This window comes from Rhinatrema bivittatum, chromosome 19, assembly GCF_901001135.1.
Source record: "Rhinatrema bivittatum chromosome 19, aRhiBiv1.1, whole genome shotgun sequence".
In the NCBI taxonomy this organism is placed as follows: Eukaryota; Metazoa; Chordata; class Amphibia; order Gymnophiona; family Rhinatrematidae; genus Rhinatrema; species Rhinatrema bivittatum.
The window spans coordinates 30,749,819-30,771,592 of NC_042633.1; the positions used below are offsets into that span (position 1 = coordinate 30,749,819).

A 21,774-nucleotide genomic window follows, 5' to 3' on the forward strand; every position below is an offset into this window, starting at 1 on the left:
CAGTCAATAGAAATATAGAAACGTGACAGCTGAAAAAGACCATATGGCCTATGCAGTGTGCCCATCCAAACCAACTATTCAACTTTACAATCCCTACCACTGCCTCTGTGTTTATCCCATGCTTTCTTCAATTCAGATAATGTCCTTATCTAAACTACTTCCACAAGGAGGCCGTTGCATGCATCCACCACCCTCTCTGTAAAGAAAGATTCCCTTAGCCTACCCCTTTCACCCTCATCCCATAAGCCCTTGTTCTAGAGCCTCTTTTCTTCAAAAAAGTCCCGTCTCCTGTGCATGGAAACCTTGGAAAGATTTAAATGTCTCTTTCATATCGCCTCTATCTCAACTTTCCTCTAGGGTGTGCATATTTAGATCTCTTGGAGAGAGAGGGGGGACAGGCCTTAGGTTGCAGGGGCTCGCTTCTTTCTTTTTCTAATTTTGGGGGTTGGGAGGAGGGGGGGATGGGGGGGGATCTGATCAGGAATGCCTGGAAGATTTTATTTTCAGCTGCCTGGCAGTGTCTACATTTACCTGTGCCGGGATAAACTTTTATGGGTAAACTTAACCGGTACCTTTGAAGGCACCAAGCTTAGCTATATTTAGAATATATCCGGTCAGGTTTAAAGTTATCTGGGTGATGTTACCCGGATAACTTTAGGTGAGTATACTCATTGCAAGATTTTTCCAGCTGAATATCTGTCTCAAGTTATCCAGATCAGTTTAGCCGGCTAACTTGTCTTCTCGCCTCTTTTCTGAATAGTGACCTTCAAAAGGTTAATCCTCCTATTTCTAAAATGGAAGGGGACGGTAAAGAATCTGAAATTAGAACAAAATAGTGTTCTTCCTCCTTCATGTACCAGGGAGACGTCAGGCTGTGATTATCATCAGAACCCGTTATTACAGGTCACACACCTACTCATCATATAATGAGTGCTGGAAGGCACCTGAGTACCACCTTCTTTAATTGCATCTCTAGAATTACAGGGGTCAGTGAAACAACCTCCAGGCAGAGAAGATATAAACCTTGTCCTCTGGTGCAATTATTCTCCTGTGCCAATCTGGCCTCTTCTCTTTACATTTTAAACTCTGTTGTATGTGTGTTTCCTTGTTATTTTCTCTCTATATCTCAATCTCTGTATTGAACATTCCCTGTTTATTTCTTGGTCTCTCGCCTCCTGATTTCACTTTATGTTTTTGAACTTTCAGTGATTATTTTCTTGTCTCACTATTTGATCTTTCTTTGGTCATTTTTCTGCTGTCTTTGCTCTAGTTCCCTTTTTGTATCTTTGATCTCTTTTTGCCTGTACTCCACTTGGTTTTATGTTTCTTTTTCCTTTCCATTTCTCTCTTCTGTACGTCCCATGCTGTGATGATGATGAATCCAGAGGCTTTGTGAAAGAGTGAGAAAATGAGACTTTTTGCGTGCTTGACTCTCTTGCTGCTTGCTGTTCCCATGAAGGAAGCGATAAAGCCAGGATGTAAGCTGGAGCTCCGGGAGATGGCTCCCATTTCTATGGATGGAGACTTTGTCATAGGGGTGATAGCTGGAGCTCAGAGTGATGTTGTTTACCCCATCCTTGACTTCAGAGAGACTCCTCAGCCAGCACGTTGTAAAGAGTAAGACATTCTGTTTGGGAATACTATTCTGTTACTGACAGTTCTAACCAGGATAAAGACCTGGGTCTATTAGTTGGTAATAAATTGGAAGCAAAGGTGCAAATCCAAGCAGAACACATGTTGATACGAATATCTCTAGAAGACTTTTAGTTTAGTTGTGTTTGGAACACTAGACATTGCCAATATTTAACACAATGAGAATTTCTTGATCATAATTTATGATTTCTTACTATAAAATTCCCAAAATTGGTGCACTGAATATCTGGTGCCTATCCATTATATTGATTGTGTAAAATATCTAACAAATTCATCAATACCTCAGTGGAAAGAAAGAACCAATAGAATGCGATAATGGCATATTGTCTAAGTTGGGAAGTGGTTGACTGCTAAAATATGCAGAATTATGTAGTTGGGGAGGGCGGGGGGAGTACAGAAATCAAAGGGAGCTTTATGCAGTGTGGCAGTGGGCAGCGACTGCAGGGTGATAATGTGAGGATTTCAAGGTAGTATAAATGTTGCCATAGGGCAGCAGCCAGATCTGGAAGGATGTTAGGATGCATAGAAAGAGGCAGATCTAGTACAAAAAGTGAGGCAGTTTTGCCATTGTACAAGTAGTTGGTGAGATCTCACCTAGAGAACTGTGTGTCCATTTCTGAAGGCCATACTTTCAAAATGATATGAGTTGATGTGATCCAGAGAAGGCTATTACAATTATAAATGTCTGCATCAAAATTTATGAAACTTATTTACTTATTTAATTGAAAAGAATTATAGCCCATTGGCTCCTAATTTTTGTGGTGGGTTACAAGAAGTACACTCATAAAGTCAAACCATACAGACTTCTAAGTGACTCAGCCAGAGAGTTTGCCATATATTCACAAAAACCAATACTAATCAGTCAAAGAAATCTAGTCCACTGTTTGAAAAACATCCGAAAACTAAAGGACCTAAGTATGTATGCTCTACAGAAGAGACCTCTGAGACTTTTTATTGACGATGTTCTGTTATTGTGCAATGGCACTGAGAAACAGTTGTTGGGTTTTCATCATTGGTTAAATAGAAACATAAAAATGACGGCAGAAAAGGACCAAATGGTCCATCCAGGCTGCCCAGCAAGCTTATGGTGGCAACAAAAGTATCAGGATTATTGGTTAAGGAAGTAACAACCGCATCAGCAAGTTACTCCCACTCCTACTTGCTTTCTCAGACCTTAAAATGTAGTGTCCTCGTTGCTTGCTGTCTGAGTCCTATTCCCCCCCCCCCATTTGTCCCCGCTACCGTTAAAACAAAGAGTAATATTGGAGCAGAGGGCAATAATGGAGTTGCATCTGGTAGCAACCACCACACAGCAAGTTACCCCCATGCACTTCCCTCTTCATTTCCATCCTGTAATCCCTAGGGATCCACAATGTTTATCCCATGCCCCTTTGAATTCTTTCACTGTTTTTGTCTTCACGACGTCTTCCAGAAGGGCAATCCAGGCATCCACCACCCTTCTCCGTGAAGAAATATTTCCTGATGCTGGTTCTGAGTCACCGCCTCTGGAGTTTCATTTTGTGATCCCTAGTTCTACTGATTTCTTTCCAACGGAGAAGGATTGTTGATTGTGCATCATTAAAACCTTTCAGGTATCTGGTCTGTATCATATCTCCCCTGCACAACCTTTCCTCCAGGGTGTACATATTCAGGTCCTTCAGCCTCTCCTCATAAGTCATTTGATGGAGACCTCCCACCATTTTTGTCACCCTTCTCTGGATCACCTCCATCCTGTCTTTGTCCCTTTTCAGATACGGGCACCAGTACTGAACACAGTACTCCAGGTGAGGCTTCACCAAGGACCTGTACAAGGGGATTATCATCTCCTTTTTCTTCCTGGTTATTCCTCTCTCTATCCAGCCCAGCATTCTTCTGGCTTTAGCTATCACTAAAAAGGTGGTAAAGAGAGTCCCTTGAAGTAGAGAGCATGCTCTCGAAATGCTGCCAGCATTGGGTTGTCAGTTGAGTTTCTCGCCTACAAAAGAGCTAAGTAGCTTTGAATACAATGAAATGAATATAATGAAATGAGAGATTACGGTAATAAAAAAATTTTTTATTTGCAATAAAAATATAAAAAAATATTGGTCTTTAACAGATACAGTTCCTATGATGATAATGTTTCACCACAGTGGTTCCGGCTGTTGAGGTCTAATTATTTGAGGAATTGTGTTTATCAATTCAAAATAAAGCTTTGTTTGCTGTTAGTTTTATTGCTAATTTCAGTGGTTACAGCTTGTCCTCTGTGTGGTACAAACATATTCAGAGGCATTAAACCAGATAACTCACAAATTATCCAGCTAAATGCTAACATTTAAATATTTTGAGCACTTATCTGGCTAACCTTTGGCTGAATATTTCATTATTTAGCTAAAATTCATTCAGATTACATATGGACATCGTGGGGGCATATCTGAGAGGCATAAACTGGATAACATATCCGGCTAACTCTGTTTGTGCCCTAGACCTCTCCTACAGTTAAGCTATCTTTAAGAAAGCCCTCTGTATTCCATGGTGTGACTGCACTAGTGAATATCTTTTCAAAGTTAGCTGGCGGATACGTTTATCCGGCTAACTTTACAATATGGCCAGTGACTGAATATGGAACACATATAGTGCAGGTGTCATTTTTGGGGATGGGTCATCTTCTTTGTCCCCTTTGCCCCCATATTATCATTTCATACAGCTTTCATGCAGCAGCACTGAACTTACACATGGGTTTCAAACAAAGGGACTTGGCATGTAGATGGTGCTGCAGAGAGTCAAGAGGTCATGACACTAGGTCACATACTGCACAACCTCTGAGTTCTTCTGTATCAAACACTCAGGCTTTCACTAATCTAGCTACGTTGGATGCCCCTACGTGTTCCGATCGGCCCACATTTCTGAGCCCCATTCATATAAGATACATTCTCTGACATCACCTATTAATTACCTAAAAGCTCTGTATTTTCTTTTCCTCCCTAGAGGAATATATTTGCTGGCAGATGCCTTATCTGCTATAAGTTCTGACTATTCAGTTACCTGTACCAATTCCCCATAACCCAGGTGGAAATGTTTTGCCTCTGGTGGTAGAAGACTGGTTCAGGACAATCTCTCCCTCCTTGAGAGCCCAAATAAGAGAAAAGGCTTACTGAGGGAGACCCATCCAGAATCCATGAGCCTTGCTTTGGGCTGTCCCAGCACTTCTCGGCCAATGTACCAATATTGTCATGGAAAATTGGCAAGCCTGAATAACACCGGACAAGTCAATCAGAAAGAAAGATTTTTATTATTGGTAAAAGAGAGAACATATACAAGTTGTATGAGCTCCCTTCACTCTCTTCTACTCTGAATAGCGAGTAAAACAAAGTGAGCCTTGATTGGCAGGTGAACATGTTTTTTTTTTATAACATTTCCAATTAATATTCTAGCAAGTCCTACATTTTACAAGCTTTCCAATTTCGGCTTTTTGCAGCTCACTGACTACTGGAGAAGAAGGCTGAAACTGCTAATTTACATTACACACCATCTTATCTTTAAAAGATACACAGTCTATTTCTTGTATTTATTCATGTTGCTTATCCTAGGCATGAAATTTATACTTTCCCTTTTATCCTTTACAGCAACCAGGACATGAAATCTGAAGCCTAGTTCAATTAGCCTAAAAAGCAAGCCTTGGGGTTTGCAGTTCCCCTACATTATGATCCCTACCACTCCCTTAGAGATCCTCTGTGTTTATCCCATGTCTTCTTGAATTCAGAAGCTTTTCCTATCTCTACCACCTCTAGAAGAAGGCTGCTCCATGCACCCACCACCTTCCCTTTTCAGAAATATTTCCTTAGATTACTCTTGAGTCTACTCCCTTTCACCCTTATCACATGACCACCTCATTCTAGAGCCACCTTTCCTTTGAAAGAGACCTGCCTCCTCTGCATGGAAACCTTGGAGGTATTTAAATGTCTCTATCATATCTCCCCTATTTCACCTTTCCTCTAGGGTATACAAATTTAGATCTGTAAGTCTGTCCCTATATGCTTTAAAACAAAGACCACTGATCATTTTAGTAGTTACCCTATGGACCAGTTCCAACCGGTTTATATTCCTTTGAAGGCATGTTCTCCAGAACTGTATACAGTATTCCAGATGAGGTCTCACCAGGCGCAATATCTCATCTTTTTTTCTGATGTCCATTCCTCTCTCTAACCACCCAACTATCTTTCTGGCTTTTGCCTTCGCCTTACCTTAAGCTCATCAGATACAATTACCTTTAGATCTTGCTCTTTTTTCATGTTTGGTGAATTTAACCCCTTATACATTACCTCTCCCTTGAGATTTTTATAGCCTACATGCATAACTCTGCATTGTTTAGCATTAAATCTTAGCTCACAGACCATAGATCATTCCTCAAGCTTTGCTAGATGCCTCCTTGGTATCATCAGCAAATAGACAAACCTTTGCCAATAATCCTTCCACAATGTTGCTCATGAAAATGTTGAAAAGAAACAGTCAAAGGACCAATGTCTGCACAAATATTTGGTCCATGTTGGTTTCCATCATTGAACGGTTTGATACTTTGAGAAGGAAGGAAGAATTCTGATGACTCCGCATCTTCCCAATGGTGTATCATCATGACAGAAATCTGATTTCTTCTTAAGTTTTCAGACCCGGTATTACCGTGATATATTGGCCACCATGTTTGCCATAGAAGAAATCAACCAGAACCAGCACCTGCTGCAAAACCACACCCTGGGCTTCCGGATCATGGACTCTTGCTTTTCAGAGGTAGTCGCTCTGAAGGAAACCCTTCTGCTGCTGTCTGGGGGACAAACACTCCCAAATTATAAGTGTGAGGCTCACTTGGTTCTGGCAGGAATCATCGGGGAGATGTACTCATCTGTGTCTGAGGTTATGGCCAGGATACTAGGACTTTACAGAATCCCACAGGTATGAGATTCCTCTTTCTCTGTCAATGACCCATTGAGTTATCCCATGACTTAATTTTATCTGCACAAATCCATGGAGTTCCTCTTACTTTTTAACAGCATTAATAAAAGTTAATAAAAAAATATAAGGTGATACCTTTTTATTGAGCTAACTTAGCGGCAATTTTTAAAATACACATGTTGCTTACAGGTGTGCAGCTACTTCCTATCTCATAGGCCTGTAAGATAATTTTCACCTCCTTCAAAGCAGGTGCAATGTCAGCACTGTAAGGTATGCATGGCTGTTTTACATTAAATCAATGAAGGAAGCAATGCAGCCAATTCAGAGCTTCAAAATAAGGGGTTTCTAATCAATTCTAATGAAATGTGTGAGCAGACATCCTCAGAAGGGGCAAGAAAACTACAAGGCACCAAGATTGAGGCAAAATGGCATGAATTGCTTAAGGCACCGTAAAGGGCCAAAAGGGTACCAACAGTGGCAGGAGTTCTCCCAGGCTCTATGGGAGGAGGAAAGCAGCATCAAGAATGAGAGGAACACTCAGAGACTTCAAAAGAGAGCACCAATAACCATTCCATAAGAGGAGCAAATGGCACCAAGGGTAGCATGAACATCCTAAGGCACCATGAATCGGGAAAGAGACAGCAAAGCTGGCAGGAAGGAAACCTCAAAATCACTGATAGAAGGACAGCGCAGCACAAACAGTGTATAGAAGAACCTAAGAAACCATGAGACATGTAGAGTAGCTACCCAGAATGGTAAGAATCACATAAAGTTGTAGAGTCCGGGGTATGGCAGTAAGTCTGAGTGTCAGAAAGCCCCTCAAGGTGTAGCATAAAGGATGTAGCACCAATGCAGAATGGCATCAATGCAATGTGGCAGCAAGACCTCCAAGCTGTAAAGTATGGGGATTGCAGTAAGACTAAGTTAACTGGATATGCAATGTTGCCCCGATCTGCCCACTGCCCGCCCACAAAGTTCTCCAGCTAAGAAGTAACTTGATAAGTGACTTATCTGGCTATCTAGCAGCCGCTGAATGTGTTTTGAATATCGGGCTCATAACCTTTTAGCATGCTGGAGAAAGTATTTTGTTTCCTGGTGATTAAATCTCAATGTTCATGCCAAACGCCTTTGAAGCTGCTGGTCATAATTACTTTTCTTCTGTGCAAAATAAACTTTTTTCATAATGTCATCCAGAGGTTTTTTTGCATACTTGCACAAAAGTGGAAAAGACGCTGACATTCGGCAGACAAAGTTTGCGAGTTCATGAAAACGTGTACTTGGTGGTTGCATTTAACTGACTAGGTCTCATTCCTAATAAAAGCTAATGCTCATGTCTACCCATAGTTATGCTGACCCTAAAACGTCTAACTAAAGCCACTGAATGGGAGGATAGAAAGGCCTGTTGGGATGATCAAGTTGGGAAACATAGTCAGGGGCCAGTAAATGAACACACTTGAAATATTTTGAACTGAGAACCAGATTAACTAACACAAAATTGGTATAACATGATTGGTGGACTTGACTCCTCACCAAAAGGCAGGCTGCAGTGCTTTCTAAAAGTTGGAGACAATTGAGATTGTATTGTGTGATGCCATGATATGTGGTTGGTGATTAGTATGCAACCGCATACGTTTCTTGAAGCAGTTATGCAGCTGACAAATCTGGTGCAGGTGCATAAAGGGGGTCTTTACTACCACTGAAATGTGAGTTTCCGTTATGAGATTCTGGTTGAGTTGTACCTCATGACTATGTGCAGAGTTTTTAGGTTGTAAAGGGGTTCCTAACAAGTAGCATAAAGTTAATAGAGAATGTCCTTGTCAGCTTAACTAGAGGAGTTCAGATTTGGAGGAGTTTATCTTGAGTTTGTGATTGTTAAGCAATCATTGAGAGTAGAGATGACTGCAGTTTGCTCAATCCCTGGTTTGATCCAAAGATGGATGTCATTGGCAAAATAGGCGAGATTCAATGTTGAAAGACTGACTGAGGTCACAGATTGATAGATGTAGATGTTGAAGAGGACTGGAGAAATGAACCCTGGGGTACTCCACAGATGAGATCCATAGGTATGGATGTTTTGTTGGCCCATGAAATGGACTGTGATTGCTTTCTCAGTAATGATTTGAATCATTTAATAGAAAAGCATTGGTTAACAATGTCAAATGCAGCAGAAAGATCAAGTAAGACAAAGAAGGATTTGCCAGTTGGATCAGCGTGTTGTTTTTAATGCTAACAGGATGGATTCCATTCTGTTCTGAAAGTGGATTGGTAAGGGTGGAGGATGCTGACCTCCATTAGGAAGTCTAAGCATTGAAAGTGAATTGCATTCTTCATTAGCATGGATAGGAATGGAAGTCCAGAGACTAGGCAACAATGATTGACTATTCTGGAGTTGACGACTGATTTCTTCAGAATGGGTTTAAAGGATCAGGTAAGCAGCCTTAGGTTAACATAGTGTTGGCTATTGTGGTTAGCCAGGGGGCTAGGTCTTGTTTCAGGTGGCAAATTAGTTTGGGATGCATAGAGATGTAAAGGCAAGGGGACTGATTGATCCTCTGGAGTATCTTCTCTTCCTCTACTGGGGAAGATTTTCCTAAACTCAGATATTGGGATGCAGTCTGGAAGAAGTTGATCTGGCTAAGATTTCAAGAAAAGTGTATGGAGTACTTTTATTGCATAAGGGGGAAGATGTGGTGACAAGGAATGAGCATATAGCATGATTTTTTAAATTAAATAATTTGATGAAGTCCTCTGCTGCATGACCCTTCATGGTGGTACTAGGTGCCATGGAGTCAAGTCAAGAGAGTTTCTTCATTAGTTGGAATAGTTTCCCTCATTATAACTTTGCACATAGTTTAAAATCTCTAAAGCTAGGCATGTGCCTCCCCTGACCTAGCCCTGTCCGAAGAATACCTGCAAAATTATGCTTGTTGATGACATATGCACATACGTTCTCTCACATAGAGAGCAGGCAATAATCAACAATCCATTACTCATGGAAATGTGTTTTAGTTTTGCCCACTTAGTACATCTCTTAGTATCTTCAACACCGTCGTTTGGTAGACCTCTAAGTAGTAACATGGATATTAAAGATGTAGATATGGAAACTTTTCTTTCTAGATCAGCTATGGAGCGCAGAAGTCAATACTAAGTGATAAAATCCAATTTCCATCCTTTCTACGCACATACCCTGAAAGCACTCTGCATCCCCATTCCATTGTTCAACTGCTCCGACACTTCAACTGGACGTGGGTGGGGATACTGACCTCTAATGTGGATACTACCAGCGTGCCCAGCCAGAAGATAAGGCAGGAGCTGGTGGATAATGGTGGCTGTGTGGCCTTCTTCGAGAAGGTTGATGATCGCTACACTAGAGAGAAATTGATGAGAGTGGCAGATGTGATTCATCAGTCCTCAGCAAATGTGATTGTGTGCGACTGTTATGAAATGCACATCAAGCCTATCCTGGAGATCCTTTCCTTTCGCAATGTCACTGCTAGAGTTTGGGTCTTCTCATCAGGGTGGGGATTCAACCCCCAACTGTTCACCAGAGAGACATGGAGGCTGCTAAATGGCAGCCTGGTTTTCACCGCTTACACTAGTGTCATCCCCCACTTCACTGATTTCCTTTACCACATTGGACATTCTGCATTCCCATCGGACACTCTCACTAAGCTCTTCTGGGAAAAGGCCTTTGGGTGTCAATGGGAGGAACAGAACAAGTCGCAGATAGTGACTGGGAAAGAGCTCATCCCATGCACGGGTGACGAGGACCTCAAAGCAGTGGTCCCAGTGCTCTTTCAGTTGAATGATTTAAGCATTTCCTATCATGCTTACCTGGCTGTTTACGTTTATGCATATACCCTGCACAACATGATTTTGGATGGAGCCAAGGAAGATGTGTTTGGAATCCAAACCCACATTCAGAATATCAAACCATGGCAGGTATTGGTAATAATAATTATGTTTTTCTGTTTAGTTTTAATATGCAAACAGGATCTCAGTGTTATTTAATTTATAACTTTGGAAATATGTATACAGCCATCAGTTAGCACATTAATGTTTTCTCCACCTCACATGAGCTTCTAAAGGCCAGGGGGAAGGCGTAATGTTAGTATGACAATTCTCTAACTATGGGGATAATGTTCAAATAGCCTGAATGGCTGCAAAGTAAGTGGATGCTTTTAGCATTTGGAATGTGCACATTCTGTATAGTATAGAATGAGCATGAGCAATTTACACCTGCAATTTGTGCAGGCAGCTGAGGGCAAAAGGGACAACACCATGTATGTTGGAAAATTAAATATTTGCATGCTGTTTTCCTCCCCTTATGTAAACTCTCTTCCACTCCTCCCCTCCCCTCCACAAATAATACCTGTTTATAGTCCAGCTGAAAGTGCACCTGGCTATAGAAGCTCATATGCACTTTTACATAGGGAGAAGAGGCAATTTTCATTCAGGCAACCAACAAAAAATGCAAACAACAACAAACAAATAGATTCGACATAACAGAGTGGTGGTAACTGAATAAAGGTGAAGAAATAAACAACAGTCACAGATAGAAATATCAATATAAAAGAACAGACAAACCATACTCTAGAGTAAAGCCAGGAAAGGGAGATATGATAGAGACATATAAATGCTTCTGTGATATTAATGCAAAGGAGGAGGGTCTCTTTTAATGGAGGTTTTGGAAAGAGTAGTCATGACAGGATGGTGAATCAAAGGAAATATTTCTTTAAAGAAAAGTTGATGATGCATGGAGCAGCCTCTCAGTGCAGGTGATGGCGACAAGGAGAGGATCTGACTTAATGAACGCATGGGACAATCACAAGCAATCTCTGGAAGGAATGGTAGGGACTGTAGAGATGAACAGATGGTGTAGATGGGCAGGCTAGATAGCACATACAGGGGTTCATATTGAACATTTAGCTGGATTTGTAAGTTATTTGGCTAAATGCTGACTTTTGAATATTTCAGCCACTTACCTGGCTAACATTTAACCCTTAGTTATTCCAGAGAATTCTGGGGTGTAGTTAAGTTAGCTGGCTAACTCTGACCGTAATGTAGAGTAGTCCCAAAGTTAGCTGGCTATTTTTATTTGGCTAACTTTAAGATAGTCAAGTAGATTGTTGCGGCTGCACTTGCAGGAGGGAGGTTCTGGAAGCCAAATTTAGGCTCTTAGGTAGAAAGCTTAAATCTAGAACCTCCAGGGTAGCATTCTCTGAAATGCTCCCTGTTCCACTCGCAGGTCACCAGAGGCAGGCAGAGCTCCGGAGTCTCAATGCGTGGATGAGACGATGGTGCAAGGAAGAGGGATTCAGTTTTGTTAGGAACTGGGGAACCTTTTGGGGAAGGGAGAGTCTCTTCCGAAGGGATGGGCTCCACCTTAACCAGGGTGGAACCAGACTGCTGGCGCTAACCTTTAAAAAGGAGATAGAGCAGCTTTTAAACTAGAACAAAGGGGAAAGCCGACAGTCGCTCAAGCAGCGCATGGTTCGGTGAGAGGTATCTTTAAAGGATACTAATGATGCATTAGAATTAGGGCATCCCGACAGTGAGGTTCCAATAATTAGAAAAGTAAAGTGCCTGTAACTAAAAACTCATCTGAGCTAAAAAATTCTAACTTATCCCTATCAATTAAAAAGCAGAATAAAAATACAAACAAAAAACAAACTTTGAAATGTTTGTATGCTAATGCCAGAATTCTAAGAAGTAAGATGGGAGAATTAGAATGTATAGCAGTGAATGATGACATAGACTTAATTGGTATCTCAGAGACATGGTGGAAGGAGGACAACCAATGGGACAGTGCTATACCGGGGTACAAATTATATCGCAATGACAGAGAGGAGCACCCGGGAGGCGGTGTGGCACTTTATGTCCGGGATAGCATAGAGTCCAACAGGATAAACATCCTGCATGAGACTAAATGCACAATTGAATCTTTATGGGTAGAAATCCCTTGTGTGTCGGGGAAGACTATAGTGATAGGGGTATACTACCGTCCACCTGGTCAAGATGGTGAGATGGACATTGAAATGCTAAGAGAAATTAGGGAGGCTAACCAAATTGGTAGTGTGGTAATAATGGGAGACTTCAATTACCTCAATATTGACTGGGTAAATGTATCATCGGGACACGCTAGAGAGATAACTTTCCTGGATGGAATAAATAATAGCTTTATGGAGCAATTGGTTCAGGAACCGACGAGAGAGGGAGCAATTTTAGATCTAATTCTCAGTGGAGCACAGGATTTTGGTGAGAGAGGTAATGGTAGTGGGGCCGCTTGGCAATAGTGATCATAATATGATCAAATTTGAATTTATGACTGGAAGAGGAACAGTATGCAAATTCACGGCTCTCATGCTAAACTTTCAAAAGGGAAACTTTGATAAAATGAGAAAAATTGTTAGAAAAAAACTGAAAGGAGCAGCTACAAAAGTAAAAAGTGTGCAAGAGGCGTGGTCATTGTTAAAAAATACCATTCTAGAAGCACAGTCCAGATGTATTCCACACATTAAGAAAGGTGGAAAGAAGGCAAAACGATTACCGGCATGGTTAAAAGGGGAGGTGAAAGAAGCTATTTTAGCCAAAAGATCTTCATTCAAAAATTGGAAGGATTCAACAGAAGAAAATAGGATAATGCATAAACGTTGGCAAGTTAAATGTAAGACATTGATAAGACAGGCTAAGAGAGAATTTGAAAAGAAGTTGGCCGTAGAGGCAAAAACTCACAGCAAAAACTTTTATAAATATATCTGAAGCAGAAAGCCTGTGAGGGAGTCAGTTGGACCGTTAGATGATCGAGGGGCTAAAGGGGCACTTAGAGAAGATAAGACCATCGCGGAAAGATTAAATCATTTCTTTGCTTCAGTGTTTACTGAAGAGGATGTTGGGGAGGTACCCGTACTGGAGAAGGTTTTCATGGGTAATGATTCAGATGAACTGAATCAAATCACGGTGAACCTAGAAGATGTGGTAGACATGATTGACAAACAGTAGTAAATCACCTGGACTGGATGGTATACACCCCAGAGTTCTGAAGGAACTAAAAAATAAAATTTCAGACCTATTAGTAAAAATTTGTAACCTATCATTAAAATCATCCATTGTACCTGAAGACTGGAGGATAGCTAATGTAACCCCAATATTTAAAAAGGGCTCCAGGGGCGATCCGGGAAACTACAGACCAGTTAGCCTGACTTCAGTGCCAGGAAAAATAGTGGAAAGTGTTCTAAACATCAAAATCACAGAACATATAGAAAGACATGGTTTAATGGAACAAAGTCAGCATGGCTTTACCCAGGGCAAGTCTTGCCTCACAAATCTGCTTCACTTTTTTGAAGGAGTTAATAAACATGTGGATAAAGGTGAACCGGTAGATATAGTATACTTGGATTTTCAGAAGGCGTTTGACAAAGTTCCTCATGAGAGGCTTCTAGGAAAAGTAAAAAGTCATGGGATAGGTAGCGATGTCCTTTCGTGGATTGCAAACTGGCTAAAAGACAGGAAACAGAGAGTCCATTATTATAATAAGGGACAATTTTCTCAGTGGAAGGGAGTGGTCAGTGGAGTGCCTCAGGGATCTGTATTGGGACCCTTACTTTTCAATATATTTATAAATGATCTCGAAAGAAATATGATGAGTGAGATAATCAGATTTGCAGATGATACAAAATTGTTCAGAGCAGTTAAATCACAAGCAGATTGTGATAAATTGCAGGAAGACCTTGTGAGACTGGAAAATTGGGCATCAAAATGGCAGATGAAATTTAATGTGGATAAGTGCAATGTGATGCCTCTAGGGAAAAATAAACTATGCTATAGTTACACAATGTTAGGTTCCATATTAGGTGCTACAACCGAAGAAAGAGATCTAGGCGTCATAGTGGATATTGGATAACACATTGAAATCATCGGTTCAGTGTGCTGCGGCAGTCAAAAAAGCAAACAGAATGTTGGGAATTATTAGAAAGGGAATGGTGAATAAAACGGAAAATGTCATAATGCCTTTGTATCACTCCATGGTGAGACTGCAACTTGAATACTGTGTACAATTCTGGTCGCCGCATCTCAAAAAAGATAAAATTGCGATGGAGAAGGTACAGAGAAGGGCTACGAAAATGATAAGGGGAATGGAATAGCTCCCCTATGAGGAAAGACTAAAGAGGTTAGGACTTTTCAGCTTGGAGAAGAGACGGCTGAGGGGGGATATGATAGAGGTGTTTAAGATCATGAGAGGTCTAGAACGGGTACATGTGAATCGGTTATTTACTCTTTCGGATAATAGAAAGACTAGGGGGCACTCCATGAAGTTAGCATGTGGCACATTTAAAACTAATCGGAGAAAGTTCTTTTTTACTCAACGCACAATTAAACTCTGGAATTTGTTGCCAGAAGATGTGGTTAGTGCAGTTAGTATAGCTGTGTTTAAAAAGGATTGGATAAGTTCTTGGAGGAGAAGTCCATTAACTGCTATTAATTAAGTTGACTTAGAAAATAGCCACTGCTATTACTAGCAACGGTAACATGGAATAGACTTAGTTTTTGCGTACTTGCCAGGTTCTTATGGCCTGGGTTGGCCACTGTTGGAAACAGAATGCTGGACTTGATGGACCCTTGGTCTGACCCAGTATGGCATGTTCTTATGTTCTTACTGAATATCCTTGAAGAGTTAGCTAGATAAGTTTACTCCGATAATTGCCAGGAGCTGAATATTACTCCCATGGTCCTTTTCTGCTTATCACATTTCTATGTTACTAAATTAATTGGCTGCAATGACATTACTTTTTTTCTCCTAATACACACTCTCTCTTTCCTTCTCTCTCCTGGGAAAGACACGATAGTTATGCAGAGGACAGCGAATGGAACCAGGCAACCATAACCTCGGCGTAGCTGTCGTGTCTTTTAATGTGTTCATGGTGAGACACTCTTTGGTTACGTTTCCTTTATTTAATATTTGTCAAGATTCTGATATGAAAAAAAGCTGTCGTTTTTCTCAAATATTCAATCTGTATGGTAACTGTTAAGTCGCTTGAGGAACCAGCTGTTAAACGACCACCATATCAGTCATCAATAGAGGCTGTATTTAGGCCTTATGTTGTGTGCACATATTTGTTGGTTTTAACTTTATTAGTTTGTACATGTCCCCTGAAGAAGCCTTCCTGTGTGCTGGCAAAACCGTGGCCTATGGTTGGGAATATGTGTGATTTTTAAATGTTTGTTTGTGTACACACTAGATATATTTAAACATTGTGGATTATGTTTGTATAATACAAATTCTTTGTTATTTTGTAAATTTTGCTTCTATGCATTAGTATTGCCTTGTGCCTTCACTTTGTACCTTCCGGTTTTGTGTACCAGTGTGATACATTGGACCAGATCTATGAAATCTCACAAACACAAAGAAACTAGGCAATGTTGGAGTGGGGAAAGAAAAGAATGTGCACGTATTTCATTTTCAGAACACTGCCAGAAAAACAGGTGCAAATTGTAAGGATCCAAAACCAGCACTAGATCAGCGTGTTACCTGACAAAGAGGCAACACTAGATTGAGGGCGAAGTAGGGAAGAGACGTGGAGGTGTGAAGCTTCAGGGGAATTAAAAAAGCTATCTACATAATCATTTAATGCCTTTCCATAATCAATGCAATTGATAGGTCCTCCGTTACCTCTGGGATGTGCATTTTACAACAGAGTCTGGAGAAGACATCTATTTTGATAAGAATGGAGATGTGCCAACTGTCTTTGACATCATGAATATTCAGATATACCCAGATGACACCACCAGACTGGTAAAAGTGGGTAGATACGATGCCAGGCAATCACCAGCACTGGAAATCATTATCAACGTTAGTGCCATCTTATGGAACGAAAAGTATAACCAGGTGAGGAATAAAGGCTTTGGGATGAATTTCAGAATCAGATAAAAGCAGAGGTGAAAAAGGGCAAAAGGCCTGCAAATAGATTAGCTTGCATAACTTTGAAAAATGCATGTTTTTGCCAAAGCTGTTATTTTACATATATATATTGTATTTTATATGTTATTGTAATGATATATGACTTTCTGAAATTTTAATGCTTGCATATGACATAAGCTGCTATGGGCAGTCCTTCCATATTGAAAAGGTGAGTAATAAGTATAACTAGAAATAGAAAAAGGCTTTTGTTTCATGCAGCTTCAGATATAGGGGAATAGTTTAGAAAATGGTCCTTCCATGGTATAAATAACGTAGAAATGTCAGGCCTGTGTGAGTGGAGCGGCTGCTGAATATCTAGGACAATTAAGCAAGATATGTTTATCCAGTTAACTTGTTCAGACAGATAGCAGCTGAATTTTGCCCTCATAATGTTTTTATTCCAGTTGCAGTCGCCACCACCTTAAATAGATTTGTGAGGTCAATTTTAAAATGAGCGCACGTGTGCGCATTTACACACGTATGTTTTAAAATGCGCCAACTGCACATAAGTATGCTCCTAATTTTAAGAGGTTACTCGATCACAACTAGCAAACCATCTACTTATCTCCCGCTGCCCAGTGAAGCAGAGATACCGACTGTTAAAATCCCTGCAGGGGACAACAGGCTGAATTATCGAGGGTCACAGGCAGTACCTTCTTCTGTCCTGCTCTATCGCTCTTTAATGGTCCTGAAAAGCTCAGGCAGATTTGAAATCTTTGCCCTTTTCACTTTCCTATTGATCAAATTCTCTCCTGCACTCCTATTGGTTGTTAGTCATGTGATCAGGGCCACACTACAGTTCCAAAAGGAAATGACAGGCTGTGGCAGCCATATTGAGAAGGCCTGCAGACATCTCAGAGGAAACATGTCAACAGTTGCCATGAATGTATGAACAAGATAAGAGGGACCTACACACACATGGTGCAATGTTCGAATAGAGATGGTGGGAAAAAAAGGGTTAACAGGACTAAAAAAAAAAAAAAAATGCTTGTTTCATGCATAGGTGATCCATAGAGGCAGTGGAAGTGAGGGGAAAGCCAGATACCAAGTAATCTGTGGTATTGCTGTGGAAAGGCAGAAAGGGCAGACTACAATAGCAGATAATGAGAGAACATAGATACATAAGTTGGCTAATTCTTTTATAATTCACAGACGCCTCGCACTGTCTGCAGTGAGAGCTGCCTTGTTGGATACAGGAAGTCTGGCAGAATGGGGCAACCCAGCTGCTGTTTCGACTGCGTCCCCTGTTCCATTGGAGAAATAGCCAACGAAACGGGTGAGCCACTTCTGGTGATTCTGTGAATCTACTTAGCACATTTTTCACTTCCCAATCCTACGATGTAAGGCTTATTATAGAAGGGTTTGGCGGATCCATGTGGGTTCTGTAATTGTCCTAAGAGCCAGTCCTGGTTTTATCCCATTTCCTGCTGGGACTTGTAGATCACGTTTCTACACAAGATGCAAGGTCCATATTTCCAAGGGCTGAATGGGTTGGCGCCTTGTTTTTTGACTGAGGATTTAAATCATTATATCCCAGGTAGATCTTTTTGCTCCCTCACAAGCATCCTTGCTCTGTATTCCAGGGCTAAGAGATTCGCAGCAAGATAAACGAAGACAAATCTTTGTTACCTGTTGCATCTTGCCTCTGAAATGTTCTTCTAAGGGAAATTAGAGCAAAGTAGGTTCACCATTGGTTTAGAAAGCAGGTTAAAATATGGCTGTTTGGTTCAGAGTTTGACAACATCTGGGTGTGCCATGCAAGCAATTACTGAGGCTTACTTTAACAGGGCAGTACATGGATATTTTTATTTTAGTGGTTTAGCTTTCTCTCTCTCATGCATATTCATTGTGGCTATCCTGGCTGGTTAAGTGCACTGTCAGGAGGGGATTGAGAAACACTGCTTTACATGTATGTCAGGTTTCACGAGAGCCCTCTGGTGGCACAGAAGGCAGGGCATCACTTTCTCATTTAAGCACACTCCCAATTTAAGGCCCAGCATAGACAGTCCTAACACCCAAACTTCTACATAGAGAGCTTAGGGGTAGATTTTATAAAGTGCACGCGTGCATCCATGTGTGTGCAGTTCCCGGCGCGTGCAAACTCCACACGGCGACGCGTTTGGGCCTTCTCCAGTCCGCTCCAATTAAAGAGCCTTCTCCAGTCCGCTCCAACCCCCCTACCTAAACTTCCTCCCATTTCCCCTCTCCTGCCCACCCCCTAAACCCCACCTTTCTTTTTTTTTTGTATTACAACTTACCAAGCTGAAGCAAGTTGCATGTGCCGGCCAGCTGCCGGAGCGCGAGTCTTCGGGACAGCGTTCAATGGTGCTGTCCTGGCCTGCCATTGGCCCCGCCCCTCCCTGCCGCCCCGGCCTGCCCCTTTGAAGAGGCCCAGCATTTGTGTCCATACCAGTGTTTACGTGCATGGCCGGGCCTCTTTGAAAATTTGCGCAGCGCGTGTAAGGCCCAGCCACACGTGTAAACCCCAGATTTTACGCGCGCAGGCCTTTTAAAATCCAGCTGTTAGGTTGTAGGCCCTACACAATTTTGGTAGCACACTGGAACCTTGTACAGTTATAGCACAGATAGAGATATTGCATTTGACCAATGTTTCTCCACCTTTTCAGATACAATTAAATGTTGGAAGTGCCCAGAAGACCAATGGCCCAATGAAAGTCGAGACAAGTGCCTACCAAAGGTTATCGAGTTCCTGTCCTATGAGGAGGCCCTGGGAGCATCCTTGGCTGCTACTGCCATTATCCTGTCTTTGGTTACAGTCCTTATCCTTTTTGTTTTCTGCCGGTTCAAGGACACACCACTTGTGAGAGCTAACAACCGAGACCTCAGTTACTTCCTCCTCTGCACCCTCACACTGTGCTTCCTCTGCTCCCTAACATTTGTTGGATTTCCCATGAAGCTCACGTGCATGATTCGCCAGCCTGCCTTTGGACTCATTTTTACTGTCAGTGTGTCTTGCATATTGGCAAAAACTGTCACTGTGGTCATTGCTTTCAAGGCAGTCAACCCACACAATCAACTCCGGAAATGGGTTGGGCCAAAGATACCCAACCTCATTGTTATTTGTTCCTCCCTGGTCCAATTAGCTATCTGCACTTATTGGATTTCCAGCCATCCTTCCTTTCCTGAGAACAACACCAGATCTGAAAGTGGGAAGATAATCATTGAGTGCAATGATGGGTTGACCATACTCTTCTACTGCATGCTGGGATATATGGGCTTCCTGGCCATCATTAGCTTCATTGTGGCCTTCCTGGCTAGGACATTACCCGACAGCTTCAATGAGGCCAAGTTTATCACCTTCAGTATGTTGGTCTTTGTGAGCGTCTGGCTGTCTTTCATTCCCACTTACCTCAGCACACAAGGGAAGTACATGGTGGCAGTAGAGATCTTTGCCATCCTGTCCTCCGGTGCAGGGTTACTCTTTCTAATCTTTTTCCCCAAATGCTACATTATTCTCCTCCGGCCAGAGATGAACACCAAGGAACATGTAGTAGGAAAAAAATACAATGAAAAGAGAGTGACCCTATCTTATAATAATCCAAAATGCAGTATGAGAGACAAGGATCAAAAAGGAACTGAGTCAAAGACAAAATTTTGACTATATAAGTGTTAGCAATCCAGACAATGCAAGGAAGAGTATATCCAACACTCGGTCTAATCTATCATCCATCTTTAAAGCAGGCTAGATTTATCAATAGAAAATCCTTACTTCAAATAAACCACTTCACAGCCATATAAAAAATTATTTTTCTGAAATTGTTTGTGATGCAGTCAAAACACATTGGGGTAGATTTTAAAAGAAGTGCATGCGCTACCCAGCTACTCTTCTACATTGAAACCCTGGCATCCTTCTCCCCCTCAGCATTTCTAGACACACTTCCCATGAGCAGACACCAGTACTCTATCCCCCTCCAGTTCAATCACAGCTCTCTTTGACCCCAGGACAGTCAGCCCATCCCAGGATGCCCTCCCTTCCCCCCCTAGTCTGAGCCCAGCTCTCTTTGAACCTCCTCCACAACCCATCCCAACTGTGACCACTCCCTCTCCCCAGGATTATCTCAGCACATTCCGATTCCTCTCTGCATAACTCTCTGAAACCCATAGAAATAACCTGGAGGCATGGTGTGACTGTCCTCTCCAGTTCCAACCCACGCATCCCCATCCTAGCACTTCTTTCTCTTCTCCTCAGCCCTTAATCATACTCTGTTATCTCCCTCCCCAGGACACTCAGATCTCGCTCCCCAGCCTCACCTCAGTACTAACTTACCCCTTCATTAGCCTAGTCCCAACATACAATGTCTCCCCCTCCCGAGACCCACGTATCCTCACAGGTCTAACCCCTGCACTTCTTTCTCCCCTCACTGTCCAACCCCAGAACACTTTGCTCCCCTGTCAAACCCAGCCAGGCTGCACCCTCTTCCCAGTTTGATAGCAGCACACACTAGCTCTCCTTCACACTCCACCTCAGTGCATTCAGTCCCTCCCACCCTCTATTTATTTATTTAAGTATTTTTATATACCACGGCACATTCGGTTTACAAGTAACATAAAACAGCAACAGGCTTTACAAGGAACAATTAAGTGGAATAATATAGCAGCAGGCTTTACAAAGCCTGCTGCTATATTATATTGCCAGGTTCTTATGGCCTGGATTGGCCACTGTTGGAAACAGGATGCTGGGCTTGATGGACCCTTGGTCTGACCCAGTATGGCATGTTCTTATGTTCAAACTCATAGAGTAACAGGAACTGAATAACATAAGTGATATAATATAGCAGCAGGCTTTACAAAGCAAACTCATAGAGTAACAGGAGCTAAATAACAAAGGAAATATGTGCAGAAAAATGTGGTGATAATAGCATTGCTTTATCAGAGTGAGCTACAGAAAGTGCTATCAGGCGAGAGTAATACCAGAGAATTTACCAAGAGAGAAAGCTGAGAGAGGAAATGGAGTCAACTAAGGGGGCTAGGAAATGTAGAGAGAAGGGGGGGGGGGGGGGGTACAGGTGAGGAAAATTAAAGTGTATGCCTGTTTAAAAAGCCAAGTCTTGAGGTTCTGTTTGAATTTCCTAGGGCACACTTCCTGGCGTAGACTATCCTAGTTATTATTATTCCTAGTTGTAGTGTGACTATCATGTTATAATATGACAGACCACCACATCACATCAAAATGGCACCAGCCTCAGGTTGACTGGTGGCCATTTTGGAAGATCCCGACA

At 41.8% G+C, this 21,774-nt stretch overlaps 1 protein-coding gene across 1 annotated transcript; it reads left to right on the plus strand.

The window, feature by feature from the left end:
* The first annotated feature begins 1,453 nt into the window (after window positions 1-1,453).
* Window positions 1,454-20,153, plus strand: LOC115080334 (vomeronasal type-2 receptor 26-like). The gene is made up of 6 exons (XM_029584484.1): window positions 1,454-1,617; window positions 6,288-6,576; window positions 9,694-10,518; window positions 16,235-16,462; window positions 17,687-17,810; window positions 19,162-20,153. Exons 1-6 carry the CDS (start codon window positions 1,454-1,456, stop codon window positions 20,151-20,153), a joined length of 2,622 nt encoding a protein of 873 aa, XP_029440344.1.
* The last annotated feature ends 1,621 nt before the right edge of the window (window positions 20,154-21,774 follow it).

What these genes read in the sequence shown, in the direction of transcription:
- LOC115080334 (XM_029584484.1), top strand. Translation starts at nt 1,454, where the DNA reads ATGAAGGAAGCGATAAAGCCAGGATGTAAGCTGGAGCTCCGGGAGATG. An exon ending in GACTTTACAGAATCCCACAG is followed by an intron (nt 6,577 to 9,693) that starts GTATGAGATTCC and finishes TTTTCTTTCTAG; the next exon opens with ATCAGCTATGGAGCGCAGAA. An exon ending in AGAATATCAAACCATGGCAG is followed by an intron (nt 10,519 to 16,234) that starts GTATTGGTAATA and finishes TGCAATTGATAG; the next exon opens with GTCCTCCGTTACCTCTGGGA.